The following is an 18,883-nucleotide window of genomic DNA, read 5'->3' on the forward strand; positions in this document are numbered from 1 at the left end:
GGAGCTGTACCCCTCCGACAAGAGGTGCGCCCCGGGGGGAGGTTGGGTGCTGGGGGACTGATGAGGGGTGCTGGGGGCTGGGTACCACCCCTGGGATGGGGGATGCTGAGGGCCAGTTGTGGGGGGCTGGGGGCCAGATGTGGGGGGCTGGGGGCTGGGTACCACCCCTGGGATGGGGGATGCTGGGGGCCAGATGTGGGGTGCTGGGGGCTGGGTACCACCCCTGGGACGGGGGATGCTGGGGGCCAGATGTGGGGTGCTGGGGGCTGGGTACCACCCCTGGGATGGGGGATGCTGAGGGCCAGATGTGGGGGGCTGGGGGCCAGATGTGGGGTGCTGGGGGCTGGGTACCACCCCTGGGATGGGGGATGCTGGGGGCCAGATATGTGGGGCTGGGGGCCAGATGTGGGGTGCTGGGAGCTGGGTACCACCCCTGGGATGGGGGATGCTGAGGGCCAGATGTGGGGGGCTGGGGGCCAGATGTGGGGTGCTGGGGGCTGGGTACCACCCCTGGGATGGGGGATGCTGGGGGCCAGATATGTGGGGCTGGGGGCCAGATGTGGGGTGCTGGGAGCTGGGTACCACCCCTGGGATGGGAGATTCTGGGGGCCAGATATGTGGGGCTGGGGGCCAGATGTGGGGTGCTGGGGGATGCTGGGGGACCGATCTGGGGGGGTGGGGGCTGGGTACCACCCCTGGGATGGGGGATGCTGAGGGCCAGATGTGGGGTGCTGGGGGCTGGGTACCACCCCTGGGATGGGGGATGCTGGGGGCCAGATGTGGGGTGCTGGGGGCTGGGTACCACCCCTGGGACAGGGGATGCTGGGGGCCAGATGTGGGGTGCTGGGGGCTGGGTACCACCCCTGGGATGGGGGATGCTGAGGGCCAGATGTGGGGGGCTGGGGGCCAGATGTGGGGTGCTGGGGGCTGGGTACCACCCCTGGGATGGGGGATGCTGGGGGCCAGATATGTGGGGCTGGGGGCCAGATGTGGGGTGCTGGAGCTGGGTACCACCCCTGGGATGGGAGATTCTGGGGGCCAGATATGTGGGGCTGGGGGCCAGATGTGGGGTGCTGGGGGATGCTGGGGGACCGATCTGGGGGGGTGGGGGCTGGGTACCACCCCTGGGATGGGGGATGCTGAGGGCCAGATGTGGGGTGCTGGGGGCTGGGTACCACCCCTGGGATGGGGGATGCTGGGGGCCAGATGTGGGGTGCTGGGGGCCAGATGTGGGGTGCTGGGGGCTGGGTACCACCCCTGGGATGGGAGATGCTGGGAACCAGATGTGGGGTGCTGGGGGCTGGGTACCACCCCTGGGATGGGGGATGCTGAGGGCCAGATGTGGGGGGCTGGGGGCCAGATGTGGGGGGCTGGGGGCTGGGTACCACCCCTGGGATGGGGGATGCTGGGGGCCAGATGTGGGGTGCTGGGGGCTGGGTACCACCCCTGGGACGGGGGATGCTGGGGGCCAGATGTGGGGTGCTGGGGGCTGGGTACCACCCCTGGGATGGGGGATGCTGAGGGCCAGATGTGGGGGGCTGGGGGCCAGATGTGGGGGTGCTGGGGGCTGGGTACCACCCCTGGGATGGGGGATGCTGGGGGGCCAGATATGTGGGGCTGGGGGCCAGATGTGGGGTGCTGGGAGCTGGGTACCACCCCTGGGATGGGGGATGCTGAGGGCCAGATGTGGGGGGCTGGGGGCCAGATGTGGGGTGCTGGGGGCTGGGTACCACCCCTGGGATGGGGGATGCTGGGGGCCAGATATGTGGGGCTGGGGGCCAGATGTGGGGTGCTGGGAGCTGGGTACCACCCCTGGGATGGGAGATTCTGGGGGCCAGATATGTGGGGCTGGGGGCCAGATGTGGGGTGCTGGGGGGATGCTGGGGGACCGATCTGGGGGGGTGGGGGCTGGGTACCACCCCTGGGATGGGGGATGCTGAGGGCCAGATGTGGGGTGCTGGGGGCTGGGTACCACCCCTGGGATGGGGGATGCTGGGGGCCAGATGTGGGGTGCTGGGGGCTGGGTACCACCCCTGGGACAGGGGGATGCTGGGGGCCAGATGTGGGGTGCTGGGGGCTGGGTACCACCCCTGGGATGGGGGATGCTGAGGGCCAGATGTGGGGGGGCTGGGGGCCAGATGTGGGGTGCTGGGGGCTGGGTACCACCCCTGGGATGGGGGGATGCTGGGGGGCCAGATATGTGGGGCTGGGGGGCCAGATGTGGGGTGCTGGGAGCTGGGTACCACCCCTGGGATGGGAGATTCTGGGGGCCAGATATGTGGGGCTGGGGGCCAGATGTGGGGTGCTGGGGGATGCTGGGGGACCGATCTGGGGGTGTGGGGGCTGGGTACCACCCCTGGGATGGGGGATGCTGAGGGCCAGATGTGGGGTGCTGGGGGCTGGGTACCACCCCTGGGATGGGGGATGCTGGGGGCCAGATGTGGGGTGCTGGGGGCCAGATGTGGGGTGCTGGGGGCTGGGTACCACCCCTGGGATGGGAGATGCTGGGAACCAGATGTGGGGTGCTGGGGGCTGGGTACCACCCCTGGGATGGGGGATGCTGAGGGCCAGATGTGGGGGGCTGGGGGCCAGATGTGGGGTGCTGGGGGCTGGGTACCACCCCTGGGATGGGGATGCTGGGGGCCAGATATGTGGGGCTGGGGGCCAGATGTGGGGTGCTGGGAGCTGGGTACCACCCCTGGGATGGGAGATTCTGGGGGCCAGATATGTGGGGCTGGGGGCCAGATGTGGGGTGCTGGGGGATGCTGGGGGGACCGATCTGGGGGGGTGGGGGCTGGCTACCACCCCTGGGATGGGGGGATGCTGAGGGCCAGATGTGGGGTGCTGGGGGCTGGGTACAACCCCTGGGATGGGGGATGCTGGGGGACCAATAGGGGGTGCTGGGGGCTGGGTACCACCCCTGGGATGGGGGATGCTGGGGGCCAGATGTGGGGGGAAGGGGTCTGGGTACCGCCTCCGGGATGGGGGATGCTGAGGGCCAGATGTGGGGGGCTGGGGGCCAGATGTGGGGGGCTGAGGGCCAGATGTGGGGTGCTGGGGGCTGGGTACCACCCCTGGGATGGGGGATGCTGGGGGCCAGATGTGGGGGGCTGGGGCTGGGTACCACCCCTGGGATGGGGGATGCTGGGGGCCGGATGTGGGGGGGCTGGGGCCAGATGGGGGCTGCTGGGGGCTGCAGACCAGGGATGCAGGGACAGACGAGGTCACTTGGGGTCCAGCTCCCGCCATGCCACCCCACTGTCCCCATGATGCCGCCCCATTGTCCCCACCGTGCCACCCTGTTCTCCCCACGATGCCACCCACTGTCCCTACAATGCCACACTGCTGTCCCCACCATGCCACCCCATTGTCCCTGCCATGCCGCCCCACTGTCCTGGTGATGCCACCCATTGTCCCAGTGATGCCACTCGCTGTCCCCACGATGCCACCCTGTTGTCCCCACGATGCCACCCTGCTGTCCCCACCATGCCACCCCACTGTCCCGGTGATGCCACCCACTGTCCCCACCATGCCACCCCGTTGTCCCCGCCACCCCGCCATGCCACCCTCTTGTCCCCGCCGTGCCACCCTGTTGTCCCCAACCATGCCACCCCCCACCATGCCGCCCCGCTGTCCCCACCGTGCCACCCTGTTGTCCCCAACCATGCCACCCCCCACCATGCTGCCCCGCTGTCCCCGCCATGCCACCCCGTTGTCCCTGCCATGCCGCCCCCGCTGTCCCGGTGATGCCACCCACTGTCCCCACCATGCCACCCCGTTGTCCCCGCCATGCCACCCTCTTGTCCCCGCCGTGCCACCCTGTTGTCCCCAACCATGCCACCCCCCACCACATGCCGCCCCGCTGTCCCCGCCGTGCCACCCTGTTGTCCCCAACCATGCCACCCCCCCACCATGCCGCCCCGCTGTCCCCGCCATGCCACCCTGTTGTCCCCACCATGCCACCCCCCACCATGCCACCCCACTGTCCCAGTGATGCCACCCACTGTCCCCACGAAGCCACCCCCGTTGTCCCCCACGATGCCACCCTGCTGTCCCCGCCATGCCACCCTCTTGTCCCCGCCGTGCTACCCCCGTTGTCCCCACCATGCCACCCCCCACCATGCCGCCCCGCTGTCCCCGCCGTGCCACCCTGTTGTCCCCAACCATGCCACCCCCCCACCATGCCGCCCCGCTGTCCCCCGCCATGCCACCCTGTTGTCCCCACCATGCCACCCCCCACCATGCCACCCCACTGTCCCAGTGATGCCACCCACTGTCCCCACGAAGCCACCCCGTTGTCCCCACGATGCCACCCTGCTGTCCCCGCCATGCCACCCTCTTGTCCCCGCCGTGCTACCCCCGTTGTCCCCACCATGCCACCCCCCACCATGCCGCCCTGCTGTCCCCCGCCATGCCACCCTGTTGTCCCCACCATGCCACCCCCAACCATGCCGCCCCGCTGTCCCCCGCCATGCCACCCTGTTGTCCCCACCATGCCAACCCCCCACCATGCCGCCCCTCTGTCCCCGCCATGCCACCCCCGTTGTCCCTGCCATGCCGCCCCCGCTGTCCCGGTGATGCCACCCGCTGTCCCCGCAGGACGACGGCCTTCGGCTTCCTGAACGCGCTGTGCAAGCTGGCGGCGGTGCTGGGCATCAGCATCTTCACGTCCTTCGTGGGCATCACCAAGGCGGTGCCCATCCTGCTGGCCTCGGCCGCGCTGGCGCTCGGCAGCTCCCTCGCCTTGAAACTGCCGGAGACTCGGGGGCAAGTCCTGCAGTGATGGGGGGGCCTGGGGGGTGAGGGGACCCCCCCCCAGCCCCGCCCCCCCCCCCCGCCCCCAGCCCAGCTCCCCTCCCTGCCCCGCCCCCCCCCGGGGATTAGTCTCGTTAGACACTGTGAAACGTCTTGGAGCATTTGGGGTCTTTTTCATTTGCACTTGGCCCCCCAGACACCCCACCCCCCCCCCTCCAAGCCCCCCCCCTCCCCCCCGCCCATTTCTTTTCTCGGTGTCACCCCCTCTGTGAATAACTGCTCGCTCCTGGGGGGCTGCGGGGGGCTGCAGGTGGGGGGGTCGGGGTGCCTCAGCCTTGCAGAGGGGGGGGACAGGCCCTGCGCCCCCCCACCCCAGCATCCCTGGGGCCAGGGAGGAGGAGGAGGATGAAGGCTCCATCCTCAGCCCCCCAGCAGGGATGGGGCGGGTGGCGGCTCCGTGCCTCAGTTTCCCCATCCGGAAGGACAGGGCAAGGTCGGCAGGTGAAAGGGGAGGGGGTGTCTATCTGCACACCCCCCCCCCAAGGAGAATCGGGGGGGTGTGTGTGCACCTTGGGGTGCATGGCCTTTTGGGGTGCAAGACCCCCCCTTGGGGCGTACAGCACCTGGGCAGGCACAGCACCCTGGGGTGCGTGGCTCGGGGGGGTGCACAGCAATTCGGGGTGTGCAGCAATTTGGGGTGCACATGCTGCATGGCGGGGTGCACAGCAATTCGGGGTGCAGAGCAATTATTTGGGGTGCACAGCACACCGAGGCGCGCTGCATGGCGGGGTGCACAGCCATGGTTTGGGGTGCACAGCAATTTGGGGTGCACAACCCTTCGGAGTGCACCAACCTCCCGCAGCAGAACCCCTCGGGGTTGCACGGCCTTTTGGGGTGCCCAGCACCTTAAAGCACAGCACCCCGTGGGGTGCACAGCACCTTGGGGTGCACAGCGCCTCGGTTTGTGGGGCGTTTCGGGGTGCACGACGCCTCGGGGCGCATGGCACCAGGGGGGTGCAGGGCCTTTTGGGGTGCACGGTGCTTCAGCATGTGCGGCACCCCGGGGTGCTGAGCCCGTCAGCGAGCACAGCACCCCGGGGTGCTGCCGGCCCCTTGCCCCCCAGGGTGCAACAGCCCCCACTCTTTGTCTAATTTTGGGGTGCAGCCGGGCCCCCCCCTGTACCAGGCACTGCCCCCCCCCAGCTGGGTGCCCCAAGGCGTCACCCATGGGGTGCTGCCAGCCTTCGTGCATCCACTTGGGTGCCTGGTGGGGGCTGACCCAGAACCGCCCCCCCCCCCCGCCTTGGATGGGGGGGGGGGGGTGGGGGGGGGGCCACTGCTGCGTTTTGGGGTGCAGGTGGGGGTGGGGTCTCCCAAAACTGCCATTTATTTTTATTTTTAAGCTCGTTTTTAAAGGTGTGGGTTTTTTTTTTTTCTTAGGGGTGCTGGTGCAGGCGGGGGGTGCTCCTTGCACCCCCTCCCGCCCCCAACTCCCTTCCCCCACCCCCCCTTTTCCCCCCCCCAGCCCAGAGCACAAAACCACCAGCGGTTTGCAAAGCACAAAGCAGCGCCCAGATGCAGCATCCCCCCCCCCCCCCAAAAAAAAAAAAAAAAAAGTGGGGTACAGGGTGGGGGGTCGTGGGGCTGTGCCCCCCCCCCCCCCCCCCCAAGTCAGTCCCCAGCAAGGGATGGGGAAGTGTTGGTCTATGCAAAAGCGCTTTGGAGGCCCCCAGCAGCCCCCCCAACATCATGGGAGCCCCCCAATATTTAGGGCAGCCCCCCCAGCATTGCGAGCAGCCCCCCCATGCGACTGAGCGGTGTGTGCTTCATCTCCTCCTCCTCCTCCTCCTCCCCCCCCCCCCTTCGGTGTAGCTGGTCCTTTGGGGAGCCCCGCCCCCCCCCCCCCCCCCCCCCGTAGTTCTGTCCGTGCGCAGTCGTGCCGTGCTGTAGTTTTTAGATGTTTGTAAATTAATTAAACAAACAAAAAAACCCACCTAAAAGAAACGAAACCAAAAAAAAAAAAAATGTGGAAAAAGCCAAAAAACCCCAAATGGACCCAAAATCATTCAACCCCCCACCCCCCCCGCGGAAGCATCACCCGGCCGCCGTTTCCAAGCTGCCCCCGAGGGAGCGTTTATTTTTTGGGGTGCAGGAGGGAGGATGCGCCTTCGAAATTAAATGAGGGGGGGGGCACCCACAAAAGCCCCCCCCCAAGGTGGGAGGGGAGGGGGCACCCCCAAGGTGGGAGTAGGCAGCAGGGGGAAGAGGTTTTGCAGAGGGATGGGGGCACCCCCAGACCTACCCCTAAGGTGGGAATAGGGAGGGGGGCACCCCCTAACCCCCTCAAAGTGGGAGGGGGGGGGCACCCCAACCCTCCCCAAGGTAAGGAGCGGGGAGGGGGGGGGGGGCACCCCAAAACCCACCAAGGTGGGAGCGGGTGGGGAGGGGGTTGTGCAGAGGACAGGGTGCAGGTGGGGGGGGGGGCACCCCCAAGGTGGGAGTGGGCGGGGGGGGGCACCCCCAAATCCCCCAAGGTAGGGAGCAGGGAGGGGGGCACCCCCCCCCCCCAAGGTGGGGGTGGGCAGCAGGGGAGAGGTTGTGCAGATGATGGGGAGCAGGTGGGGGGGGCACCCCTAACCCCCCCCCAAGGTGGGAGTGGGCAGAGGGGCACCCCCAAAGCCCCCCAAGGTGGGAGCGGGCAGGGGGGGCTGTGCAGAGGATGGGGTCAGGCTGGGACCCACGGGGTGGCTGGGTGCCATACCAAGGGGGGGAGGGGGGGGTCACCCCAACTGCCCCCCACCCCCGCAGGGCTCTACCCCCCCCCCCGCAGCATCACGGGGTGGGGGGCTCCCCCAGCGCCACCATCACTGATCACGGGGGTGCCCCCCGCTCCCCGCCGGCGGGATGCTCCTGCTTAGACCCCCCCCAGGCAAGGGGGGCGGGGGGGGACGTGGGGGGTCCTGCTGCCATTGCTGGGGGGTCCTGGCGACGATGGCGAGGGCGTGCAGGGGGCCGGCCAGCTCGGTGTCCAGCGCCGCGTGGACCAGGCGATGCCGCTGCAGCGGGGGGAGCCCGGCGAAGCGCTCGCTGACCACCACCACCCGCGAAGTGGCTCTCGGCACCGGGGGGGCCGCCGTGGCGGGGGCTCTCGTCCAGCACCTGCAGGTGGGTGGGCTGCAGGGCCGCATCCAGCTTGGCGCGGATGGCGCGGGCCAGGGGGCCCTCAGCCATGGCCTGAGCCCCCCGCGCCCCCGCCGCCACCCAGGGGACCCCGCATCCAGAGAGGGGGGGGCTGCGGGGGAGAGAGCGGCGTCGGGGGGGGGGCAGGATCAGGCCCGGTTGGGGGGGGGGACGAGTATGGGGGGCAGGATCAGGCCCCATCTGGGCGGGGGGGGGTGTTGTATGGGAGGGCTGATCAGGCCCCATTTGGGGGGGGTATGGGGTGGCAGGATCAGGCCCCGGTTCAGGGGGGGAGGGGGGGTGTATGGGGGGGGCTGATCAGTCCCCATTTGGGGGGGCGGATGAGGCTCCATTTGGGGATGGGGGGCAGGATGAGGCCCTGTTTCGGGGGGGGCGGTTGTAGGGGGGGGGCGGATCAGGCCCCATTTGGGAGGGGTATGGGGGGGCAGGATCAGGCCCCGTTTGGGCGGGGGGGGGGGGGGCGGCCGGATCAGCCCCCGTGGGGGGTTGCAGGAAGGAAGGGGGGATGCGGGGTTGCCTGGGGGGGCTGAGGGGGGCTCAGCATGTCAGGCTCCATTTGGGGGGGGGGGCGGGGTGGAGGTTCACATGGGGGGTTATGGATGGGGCCAGTATGGGGGATCCTGCAGCACAGCCCCCCCCCCCCCATGCCCGATGCCCCCCCCCCCCCCTCCATGCCCGGTGCCCCCCCCTCCCCCCCAAATCCCGGTGCCCCCTCCCCGTGCCACTGGGGCGCCCCCGGCCCCTCACCCGCGTACCGCCCAGGCCCTGCTCCGCCGCTGAGCACGCTGGGAGATGGAGGCCCCGCCCCCGGGCCGGTCACGTGACGCCGGCAGGAACTGCAGCTCCCAGGATGCCCCGCGGCCCCTTCCCGCCTCCCGGGGCTCCGGCCGCGTGCGGGGTGCAAGGTCCGGGGAGCGGGTGCGGGGGTGGGGGTGCGGGGTGCCGAGTGCGATTGCGGGGTGGGGGTGCTGGGTGCGGAGTGCGGAGTGGGGTGCTGAGTGCGGGATGGGGATGGGGGTGCGGGGGTGGGGGTGCTGGGTGCGGGGTGCTGAGGTGCGGAATCGGGGATGGGGGTGCTGGGTGCGGGATGGGGGTGCAGGACCCGGCCCCATCCCTGTCCCCCTCTCCCTGGTGACACAACCCCGGATCCCCCCTCCCCTCTCCCTTGGACCCGACCCCCCCGCGCCCCCCGTTCCTGCCCCCGTTCCCCGTCCTCGGGGGACCCGCCTGGCCCCTAAACCCCCGGACTCCAAGCCCCGCCCCTTCTCCAGGGACTCCGCCCAATTTAGCCCCGCCCCGCTCCTCTCTGATTGGCCGCAGCTCTCCGCCCCCCGCCCACATGCCCTTATATAGCGGCGCGGGGGGCTGTCGCTCCCCCCACCGGCGCACACGCGTTGCACGCGCGGGTCCGTGTACACACGCGTTGCACACCTGGAGCCACGTGCACCCCCAACCCCGGTTACACGAAGATCCGTGGGCGGCACCAGCTCCCCCTTCCCCCCCCCCATGCACGGGGGGGCACGCGGCGACCACACCCCCCACCCGCCCCCCTGGCCCGGGACCCTCCCATGCCTGGCCCCGCCCCATCTCCACCCCCGCCTTCCCCCCCCATCCCCCCCCATCCCCCTGCCCGGCTCCCGGCCCCCCCCCCCCATCCCCGCCCCCCCCAAGTCCGTCCCGGCCCCCCCATCCCCGCCCCAGACCCCCCCAATCTCTGCCCCGGCTCCCCCCATTCCCGCCCCCCGGCCCCCCCCCATCTCCGTCCCGGCCCCCCCCATCCCCACACCCGCCGTCGTCCCCCCCCACATCTCCGCCCCAGCCCCCCCCCCCCCCCCCCATCTCCGCCCCGGCCTCCCCATCCCCGCCCCGGGGAGCCGCCCCCCCCCGCGGGGAGGAGAATGAACTTTTCTCTTCCCCCCTCCCCCTCCCGCGGCGCCCCTCCCCCTGGCGGCCGCAGTCCTTCCCGGCCCGCAGCCCCTCCGCACGCTGCCGGGCCGCCGCGTCCCGCCGGGGGGGCCCGTCCGAGGGGGCCCTGCCTCCGCACGGGGGCTTCTCCCCAGCCAGGGGCTCCCCCCCTTCACCCCTGGACCCCCCACCCATCCCGGACCCACCCCTGCATTCCGCGTCCCATCTCTATTCCCGGACACCCCCTCTCTCCATCCCGGACATCGCTGCCCCCCCTCCATCCCGGACCCCCCCTCTCCATCCCGGGTCTCCTTTCCCCTCCCTCCACCCCGGACTCCCGGACCCCCATTTCCATACCGGACCCTTATTTTCCATCCCGGGTCTCCTTTCCCCTCCCTCCATCCCGGACCCCCATTTCCATCCCGGACCTCCCCCCCTCACAATCCCGGGTCTCCTTTCCCCTCCCTCCATCCCAGACCCCCCCTTTCCATCCCGGATCTCCTTCCCCCCCCCTTCACATACCCACATCCATCCCCGACCCCCCCCCCCCCCCCCCCCCCCCCCCCCCCCCCCCCCCGCCTCCATCCCAGGTCTCCATCCCGAACTCCCCCCTTCTCCCAGCTCCATCCCTATCCACCCCCCAACACCCCCGGGGTGGGCTTCCCCCCCTACCCCCCAGCATGGCTCTGGCAGCGGGGCCGTGGCCGGAGCCTCTTCCTCCTCCTCCTCCTCCGGTGGCGGGAGCAGCGGGGGGCGACGGGGGGGTGCCTGGTGTGTGGGGACAAGGCCAGCGGGAAGCACTACGGGCAGGTCACCTGCGAGGGCTGCAAGAGCTTCTTCAAGCGCTCGGTGCGACGCAACCTCTCCTACAGCTGCCGGGGGGGGCCGCGACTGCCCCGTGGACCAGCACCACCGCAACCAGTGCCAGTACTGCCGGCTCCGCAAGTGCCTGCGTGTCGGCATGCGCCGGGAAGGTGGGGGGGGGGGGCATTGGGGGGCAAGGGGGAGGGCAAGAGGAGTGGGGTCAAAAAGGAGAGGGGGGGCAAAAGAAGGAAGGGATGATAGAAAAAGAGAGATGGTGCAAGAGGGAGAGGGGGGAAAGAGAGATGGGAAAAGGGAGAGGGGATGGAGGAGAGGGGATGGAGGAGAGGGGACGGGAGAAGGAGAGGGGACGGAGACGAAGGAAGGAGAGGGGATGGGAAAAGGAGAGGGGACGGAGACGGAGGAAGGAGATGGGACGGAGAGGGGATGGGAGAAGAAAAGGTGGAGAAGGAGAGAAGGTGAAGGAGAGGGGATGGAAGAGAGGGTCAGAAAGAGGAAGAGGGGATGGAGCAAGGGGGCAAAAGAAAGAGGGGCTGGAAAAGAGGGAGAGGGATGGAGGAGAGGGTAGAAAAGGAAGAGAAGGTGGAAAAGAAGAGGGGGCAAAAGGAGGGGATGGAAAAGCAGGAGAGAAGGTGAAAAGAGGAAGGGAAGATGGAAAAGGAGAGAGGGTGCAAAGAAGAGAAAGTGGAAAAGAGAGAGAGGGGATGGAGGAGGAGAGAGGGGGGAAAGGACAGAGAGGGGAAGACAAGCAAGAGGGTGGAAAAGGAGAGAAGATGGAATAGAGGGAGAGGGGCTGCAAAAGAGGGAGAAGGGATGCAAAAAAGGCGATAGGGTGGAAAAGGAGAGAGACGGGAAAAGAGGGAGAGGGGCTGCCAGAGGGAGCGAGGGTGGAAGAGGGAGAGGGGACACGGAGAAGGGACAGAGGCTGGATAAGGCGGGGGGGGGTGCAAAAGAGGGAGCGGGCACTAAAAAGAGAAGGGCGAGAGCGAAGGCAAAAAGCAAAGGGGGCGGGGGGGGGGGGGATGCAGAAAAAAAGCAACAAATAAGAGAAGGAAAGGGGGGAAAGAGGAGGAAAAAGTGCAGGAGCGAAACAGAGCAAGGGGGAGAGGGGAGGGAGGAAGGGAGCGAGCCCAGGCGGGGAGACAAAAGGGAAAGAGAAAGGTGAGAGAGCAAAAAAGAGAAAGCAAAGAGGAAAAGGGAAAGGGAAGGGAGCGAAAGGGAAAGGGGCGCCTGAAGAAAGAGAAAGTAAAAGGAAGAAAGTGAAAGCGGAATTCTGTCATGGTATAAACTGCTCTTTGCAATTGAACTTGTCCTTCGGGCTCGGTTTCAGCACCGGGGCCGATTCCCTTTCCCTCCCCGTTACAGGGAGCCCAGGGAGGGATCCCGGGGGATCCCAGGGCAGTAACACCCGTATTCCTCAAAAAATGAACAATTTGGCGTTTGGTGAGGAGTGTCCGGTAAATCTGAAGTTAATGACTCCGAACACTCGGCGCGACCGCGATTATAACCACATCTCCGGCTGCCAGCGATGCGCCGTGTGCCAGTCCCTCTGCCTCCAGCCATCCTCACGTTTTGGGTTGATTTTTTTTTTTTTTTTTTTTTCCCCAAAAAAAAAAGCAGCTTTAAACTAGATTTTTTTGGTTTTAAACCCCGAAATTGTGCATTGGAGCATCAGCTTCATTGCCGTGCCGAAACCTCGGAGCTGAATCTCTGCCGTGCAGCATCCTCCCGGCTTGAATAAGGACCTGGGGGGTCCTTATTTATATTCAAGGCCCTTAATTATTAATTTAGTATTTATATAAATAATTATAGCAAGGACCCAGGCTGGGCTCAGTGGCTCAAATGGGATTTATCTCACAGCCGCTCCAGTCGGTGCCGATGGATGGGTCCTTCGGTGGCAGCGATGCCTCCCAGCCGTTGGAAAGTCACCTGTTTTAGCATGAAAAAAATTTGCAAAAAATCCAAAGTTGCCTTTTCTAGCATTAAAAAAAATGACAAAAATTTGGATAAAGTGGAAAATCGCGGTGGGAGGCGGCGAAGGGATCCCCCAGCATCCCAGCACGGTCGCGGCATTGCAGCCGGGCTTGCACAGATAAATGTGAATTTATTAATTAGGTGTGACCAGGGTTGGGGGCAAAATTAGCTCCAGCCAGACCCTCAATTTCCCCTTTTCTTCCCCCAAAAAGGCTGGTGGGATGGGGGAGGGGGGGTACGGATTTTTGCAGGGGTGCTGGGCACAGCCAGACCCCCTTGTAGCAAAGCTCTGCCGGCTCGTGCAGCCGGAGCTGGGGATTAAATCCCTGGGGAAAAAAAAAATAAATTCAGGCAAATTCCCTGCCCTGGAGAAAGTGTGGCTGGCGGGGGTCACCTGGGGTCATGGTTGGGCTTTGGGGGGGTTTGGCGTTTGGGATTTTTTTTCTTTTTTAGCTTTGTTTGAATTGAGAATTGCCACAAGCTGCTGCTGCTTGGGTAACGCCAGGATCTGGCATGATGGGCATGGCCACGGTGGATCCCCCGGCACGGCGTTATCCCCCAGGCAGGGTCCCCAATTCCCTCCCCCCTCTGCACCCCCTCTTGGCTCTGATTTTTGGGGGGCTCCCAGCTCTCCTGGGGTGTCTGTGAAACCACTGTGGGATGCAGCACCTCCAGGCACGGGGAAACACTGCGGATGCCCGTGGAAATGGTTAAACCTTCCCGGGGATTTAATTTTCTGGGTCCGGCTGCTCCATGCCTCAGTTTCCCCGGGCGGTCAGGGCATCACTGGCCGTGCTGGGGCAGGGACGCTCTGGCTTGGGTTGGGGTCCCCCAAACCTGCTGGCTCGTGCTCCCTGTGATGCCCCTTATCCCAGAGTTCCCAGCTGGGAACCAGCACCAAAACCAGCACCGAAGCCTTCGGCTGAGCTGCTTTGGGCCCGATCCGGCCCCCGAGGCTGGGGGGGCTGCGTTAAACCTTCGCTTTGGGAAAATCCTCCGGGATGAAACACAGGGAATGTGAGACCTGACCCCACGCCGAGGTTTGGGGGTATCAGCTTGTCCAGCTGCTGGATTCAGCCCCACCAGCGGGCGGGGGGGGGGGGTGGGGGGAGGGGATGAAGCCCTCCCTCTGCAGCTACTTGCCTGGGTTTTGGGGCTAAAAGCGCTAATTTCTGGCCAGGACACGCCCAATGGCTCGAGGCAGTTGTTTTGCCAAAAAAAAGGGGGGGGAAATAGAGTTGGGGGTTTGGGGTGATGCCAAAGGAGTTCAGGAGATACAAGGGGGGGGCAGGGGGGATGCAAAGGGGGTTCAGGAGGGATGCAAAAGGGGGAGGCATGGGATGCAAAGGGGGGGGGCAAGCGGATGCAAAAAGGGGGTTTGGGGGGGGATGCAAAGGGGTTTAGGGGGATGCAAAGGGGGAGCAGGGGGATACAAAGGGGGTTTGGGGGGATGCAAAAGCAGGGTCAGGGGGATGCAGAGAGGGGACTGGGGATGCAAAGGGGCTTGAGGTGATGCAAAGGAGGTTCAGGGTACTGCAAAGGGGATTTGGGGGTTCTTGGTGCAAAGGGGGGTGCATGGGCAGCGAGGAGGGGGCCACATCCATCAGAGGCTGGTGGGGCAATGCTGAGCTGAGGGAGCATTTGGGGGGCGCGGGGGCCATAGGCTGCACCCCGAGGGCTGGGCGAGAGCAGGGGGAGGCCCCCGGCACCCCCATCCTGGGGGACCCCCTGTTCCCACGGCCCCCGATCCCGACCGCTGGCTGACACTTGGGACTGTCACGCCGCATTAGGCTAAGCCTGGCTCAGAGCCTGCCCCCGCCACAGGGGGTGGCGATGCCAGGGGGGGCGAGCGGGGGGCACTGGCGAGGAGGAGGAGGAGGAGGAGGCTGGACCCCCCACCAGCCGCATGGCATCACCAGGAAAACAAAACAAACCAAACCAAACCCAATTTGGTTTTTTTTAAGCCCAAAGTGCAAAAAAACTCCAGGGGTGGGAGCTATTGCCCCACCCCCCAGCATCACCCTAGGGACCCTCCTCAGCACCATCCCTGCGCCAGAAGGGGGTGACCCCAAACGCCAGCAGGGGGTCCCCAAATCCAGCGTGCCAGTGGGAGCTGGTGGGCAGGCGAGCCCCAGTGCCTCGTGCTGGGGGCCACTGGGGGGGGGGGGGGTTGTCCCCATCCAGGTTGTGCACCCCCCTCTAACGCGGGTGGGGGTACCCCCAGGCCTTTTGCCCCCCATCCCCTGGGGACCCTCTAGCGCCCACCCTGCACCCCTGGGGGCACCCCAGCCCGGTGTGTTTGATCCGTGGGGAATTGGGGAGGGGACACACACACACAGAGGGGTGCCAGTGCTTGGGGGGGGTGGGGGGGGGCGCTCGGGGTGCTGACCTCCTGCTCCCCTCCGCAGCCGTGCAGCGAGGGCCGCATGGCTCACGCCCCGAGCAGCCCCGGCCAGTACCCCATGGTCCCCGGCGACCCCTACGGTGGCCACGGCTACTTAAGCGGCTTCATCTCATTGCTGCTCCCGCGCCGAACCGTACCCCCCCGGCTCGCTACGGCACCCAGTGCTTGCAGCCCAGCGGCGTGGTGGGCATCGAGAGCATCTGCGAACTGGCCGCGCGGCTCCTCTTCAGTGCCATCGAGTGGGCCAAGGGCATCCCCTTCTTCCCGGACTTGCAGCTCTCGGATCAAGTGGCCTTGCTGCGGCTGGGCTGGAGCGAGCTGTTCGTGCTGAACGCGGCGCAGTCGGCGTTGCCGTTGCACGCCGCCCCGTTGCTGGCCGCCGCTGGGCTGCACGCCGCCCCCATGGCCGCGGAGCACGTGGTGGCCTTCATGGACCACATCCGCCTCTTCCAGGAGCAGGTGGAGAAGCTGAAGGCGCTGCACGTCGACGCCGCCGAGTACGCCTGCCTCAAGGCCGTGGCCCTCTTCTCCCCCGGTGAGGGGGCGGGGCTTCGGGAGGGGGAGGAGCTTGTGTGGGTGGGGCTTCAGGGGGTGGGGTCCCACGTGGTGGGGGTCTGATGGAGCAGGTGTCAATGGGTGTGCAGAGAGTGAATGGGCTGGGGGTGGGTGTGGCTAAATGGGGTGTGGCCAGATGAGGTGGGGCTTAAGGGGGGTGGGGCTCCTAGGGGAGCAGGTGTCAAATGGGTGTGCAGGGAGTGAATGGGCTGGGGGTGGGTGGGTGTGGCTAAATGAGGTGGGGCTCAAGGGGGTGGGGTCCTAAGGGGAGTGGGTGTCAATGGACATACAGGGAGTGAATGGGCTGGGGGTGGGTGTGGCTAAATGGGGCGTGGCCAGATGAGGTGGGTTTAAGGGGTGGGGCTCCAAGGGGTGGGGGTTAATGGGATGAGGTCCTATGGGGAGTGGGTGTCAATGGGCGTGCAGGGAGTGAATGGGTGGGGCGTGGCTGAATGAGGTGGGGCTTCATGGGGTGGGGGTTGCAATGGGACGGGCGTGTGGTGCTGTGCCTCAGTTTCCCCTCCGCCCGCAGACGCGGTGGGGCTGTCGGACCCGGGGCAGGTGGCCGGCCTGCAGGAGAAGTCGCAGTGCGCGCTGGAGGAGCACGTGCGGCGGCAGCACCCCAGCCAGCCCAGCCGCTTCGGGCGCCTGCTGCTGCGCCTGCCCGCCCTGCGCAGCGTCTCCGCCCCCCGGCATCCAGCAGCTCTTCTTCAGCCGCCTGGTGGGCAAGACCCCCATCGAGACCCTCATCCGCGACATGCTGCTCGCCGGTGCCACCCTCAACTGGCCCTACGGCCCCATGCAGTGACGCCCCCTCCCGGGGTGGGGGCCCGGCGATGGGACCCCAAAAATGGGGACATCAAGGTTGGGACTGCAAAGATGGACACATCAAGGTTGGGACCCCAAAGATGGGGACATCAAGGTTGGGACCCTAAAGATGGGGACATCAAGGTTGGGACCCCAAAGGTGGGGACATCAAGGTTGGGACCCTAAAGATGGGGACATCAAGGTTGGGACTCCAAAGATGGGGACATCAAGGTTGGGACCCTAAAGGTGGGGACATCAAAGTTGGGACTCCAAAGATGGGGACATCAAGATTGGGACTCCAAAGATGGGGGCATCAAGGTTGGGACTCCAAAGATGGGGGCATCAAGGTTGGGACTCCAAAGGTGGGGACATCAAGGTTGGGACCCTAAAGATGGGGACATCAAGGTTGGGACCCCAAAGGTGGGGACATCAAAGTTGGGACCCCAGAGATGGGGACATCAAGGTTGGGACTCCAAAGATGGGGACATCAAGGTTGGGACCCCAAAGATGGGGACAGCATAGTTGGGACCCTGAAGATGGGGACATCGAGGTTGAGACCCCAAAGGTGGAGACATCAAGGCTGGGACCGCAAAGGTGGGGACATCAAAGATGGGGGACACCAAAGTTGGGACACCAAAGGTGGGGACATCGGTGTCAGGACACCAAGGTTGGGATCCCCGTGATGGGACCCGAAAAATAGGGACATAAAGGATGATGATCCCAAAGATGGGCACCCCCAAGGACTGGACCCCAACAATGGGGACACCAAGGTTGGGACCTTAAGGACGGGATCCCGACAATGGGACCCCAAAGACAGGGACATGAAGGATGGGGATCCCAGAGCTTGGACCCCAACAATGAGACCCCCAAAGATGGGGACACCAACGATGGGACCCCCCAAAGGAGAGGACCCCAAGGTTGGAGACCCCAGGGGTGAGGGATCCCAAAGATGGGGACCCCAAGGACGGGATCCCAATGAAGGGACCCCATGGCTGGAGACCCCCATGGTTGGGGACCCCAAGGATGGGGACCTGGGGACAGGGGTGCTGCGGGGGCAGGGGGCGGACTTGGTTTTCCCCATTCTAAGGAAGAAAAGCAGATTTTTTTTGGGGGGGGCAGCTGGTGCCTCCCCCCGTGGGGCACAGGGACTGGGGGGGGCTATTTATATAAAGAAAATAAAATAAAAGCTATATTATAACCTCACTTCCTCCCGTGGGCAAGGAAAATTTATATTATTATTATTTTTTTTTCTCATTAGCTGTGTGCTCCTTCCCTGCGGCCGGGTTTCTTTTTTATTTCTTTTTTATTTCTTTTTTATTTTATTTATCTGGTTAAAAAATAGAATTGCACCAAATCCACACCTTTTATTTTGTTAATCTAAAAAATAGAATTGCACCAAATCCACACCTTTTATTTTGTTAATCTGAAAAATAGAATTGCACCAAATCCACACCTTTTATTTTTTTAATCCTTTTTGGCTGGAATTGGGGTTGGAAGGAAAAGCCCTGTCGGTGCTGTCCCCACCCAGTACGGCCACAGGGTGGTCCCAGGCTCATCCCAGTTAAGTCCCATCCACCCCCAGTGTGGTCCATGAGATGGTCCCAGTGTCATCCCTGTGTGCCCCCAGTATGGGCCCTTCCCGCTCCCAGTATGGTCCCACCAGTACAAGCCCCCAGTGAGGTCCCAGTGCAGCCCCAGTTGGATCCCAGTATGGCCCCCAGGTTTATCCCAGTGTGCAGCCCCAGTCTCATCCCTGTGTGCCCTCCCAGTCTGATCCCAGTATGCTCCCCAGTGTTATCCCAGTATGGTCTCACTCTCATTCCAGTATGTGTCCTCAGGCTGATCTTCATATGGTCCTAGTGGCATCCCAGTATCCCCCCCCAGTCTATCCCAGTACAGTCCCAGTCTCACCCCAGTATGTGTCCTCAGGCTGATCTTCATATGGTCCTAGTGGCATCCCAGTATCCCCCCCCAGTACAGTCCCAGCCTCATCCCAGTATGTGTCCCTAGACTGATCTCCATATGGTCCTAGTGGCATCCTAGGATTCCCCCCCAGTCTGATCCCAGTATGGTCCCAGTTTCATCCCAGTATTCCCCCGCGCCTAATCCCAGTCTGGTCCCAGTCTGATCCCAGTATGGCCCCCTGCAGCTCCCAGCCGGGGGGTGGGGGGGAGTGTTTTATTGCAGATTTTTAACAGCCCATTAGAGAAAAGTCAGAAATGGCCTTTTCAGCGCAGCGGCCCCGGCCCGGCTCCATTTCACCCCCCTATAAATAACCTCCGCCGGGAATATTTTAAATAAACACCGAGCGGGACACGGGCTCTTAATTCAAGGACGAGCTGGAATGGAAAAGGCCACGGGGAAAAGTTATTGTCCTGGGGGGGGGGGCGGGGAGCACTGGGACCCCGCGGGGGGTCGAACCCCCCCAGATGGCTGCGCAAGTCTTATAAAGATCCTGGT

General features: G+C 65.4%; 4 protein-coding genes across 4 annotated transcripts in view; 3 read left to right on the top strand and 1 right to left on the bottom strand.

Moving 5' to 3' along the window:
* The window catches only part of MTMR11 (myotubularin related protein 11), a 10,912-nt gene extending 6,129 nt beyond the window's left edge, over positions 1 to 4,783 (top strand). The window contains 2 exon segments of the mRNA XM_055792417.1: positions 5 to 41; positions 4,600 to 4,783. Of these exon segments, the coding sequence (XP_055648392.1) occupies positions 5 to 41; positions 4,600 to 4,783 (221 nt within the window).
* LOC129782909 (uncharacterized) lies at positions 1 to 6,937 on the top strand. The gene is made up of 3 exons (XM_055792418.1): positions 1 to 24; positions 4,600 to 6,335; positions 6,848 to 6,937. The coding sequence occupies exons 2-3, from the start codon at positions 5,193 to 5,195 to the stop codon at positions 6,935 to 6,937; spliced, it is 1,233 nt and encodes a 410-aa protein (XP_055648393.1). The 5' UTR covers positions 1 to 24; positions 4,600 to 5,192.
* Positions 6,864 to 8,081, bottom strand: BOLA1 (bolA family member 1). The gene is given in 2 exon segments (XM_055792411.1): positions 6,864 to 7,859; positions 7,861 to 8,081. Coding segments are annotated over 2 exon segments (366 nt in total). The 5' UTR covers positions 7,987 to 8,081; the 3' UTR covers positions 6,864 to 7,619.
* A 2,372-nt stretch (positions 8,082 to 10,453) lies between these two features.
* LOC101917955 (nuclear receptor subfamily 2 group F member 5) lies at positions 10,454 to 16,576 on the top strand. The gene is given in 6 exon segments (XM_055792348.1): positions 10,454 to 10,835; positions 15,066 to 15,182; positions 15,184 to 15,198; positions 15,200 to 15,596; positions 16,149 to 16,303; positions 16,305 to 16,576. Coding segments are annotated over 6 exon segments (1,098 nt in total). The 5' UTR covers positions 10,454 to 10,541; the 3' UTR covers positions 16,425 to 16,576.
* The last annotated feature ends 2,307 nt before the right edge of the window (positions 16,577 to 18,883 follow it).

This window comes from Falco peregrinus, chromosome 19 (assembly GCF_023634155.1).
Source record: "Falco peregrinus isolate bFalPer1 chromosome 19, bFalPer1.pri, whole genome shotgun sequence".
NCBI lineage: Eukaryota > Metazoa > Chordata > Aves > Falconiformes > Falconidae > Falco > Falco peregrinus.

Bases quoted from the DNA above. Each gene is read 5' to 3' on its own strand.
- LOC129782909 (XM_055792418.1), top strand. From the start codon at position 5,193: ATGGGGCGGGTGGCGGCTCCGTGCCTCAGTTTCCCCATCCGGAAGGAC. The intron at 6,336-6,847 runs GCATCCCCCCCC...CCCCCGCGGAAG, and splicing joins CAAAGCAGCGCCCAGATGCA to CATCACCCGGCCGCCGTTTC.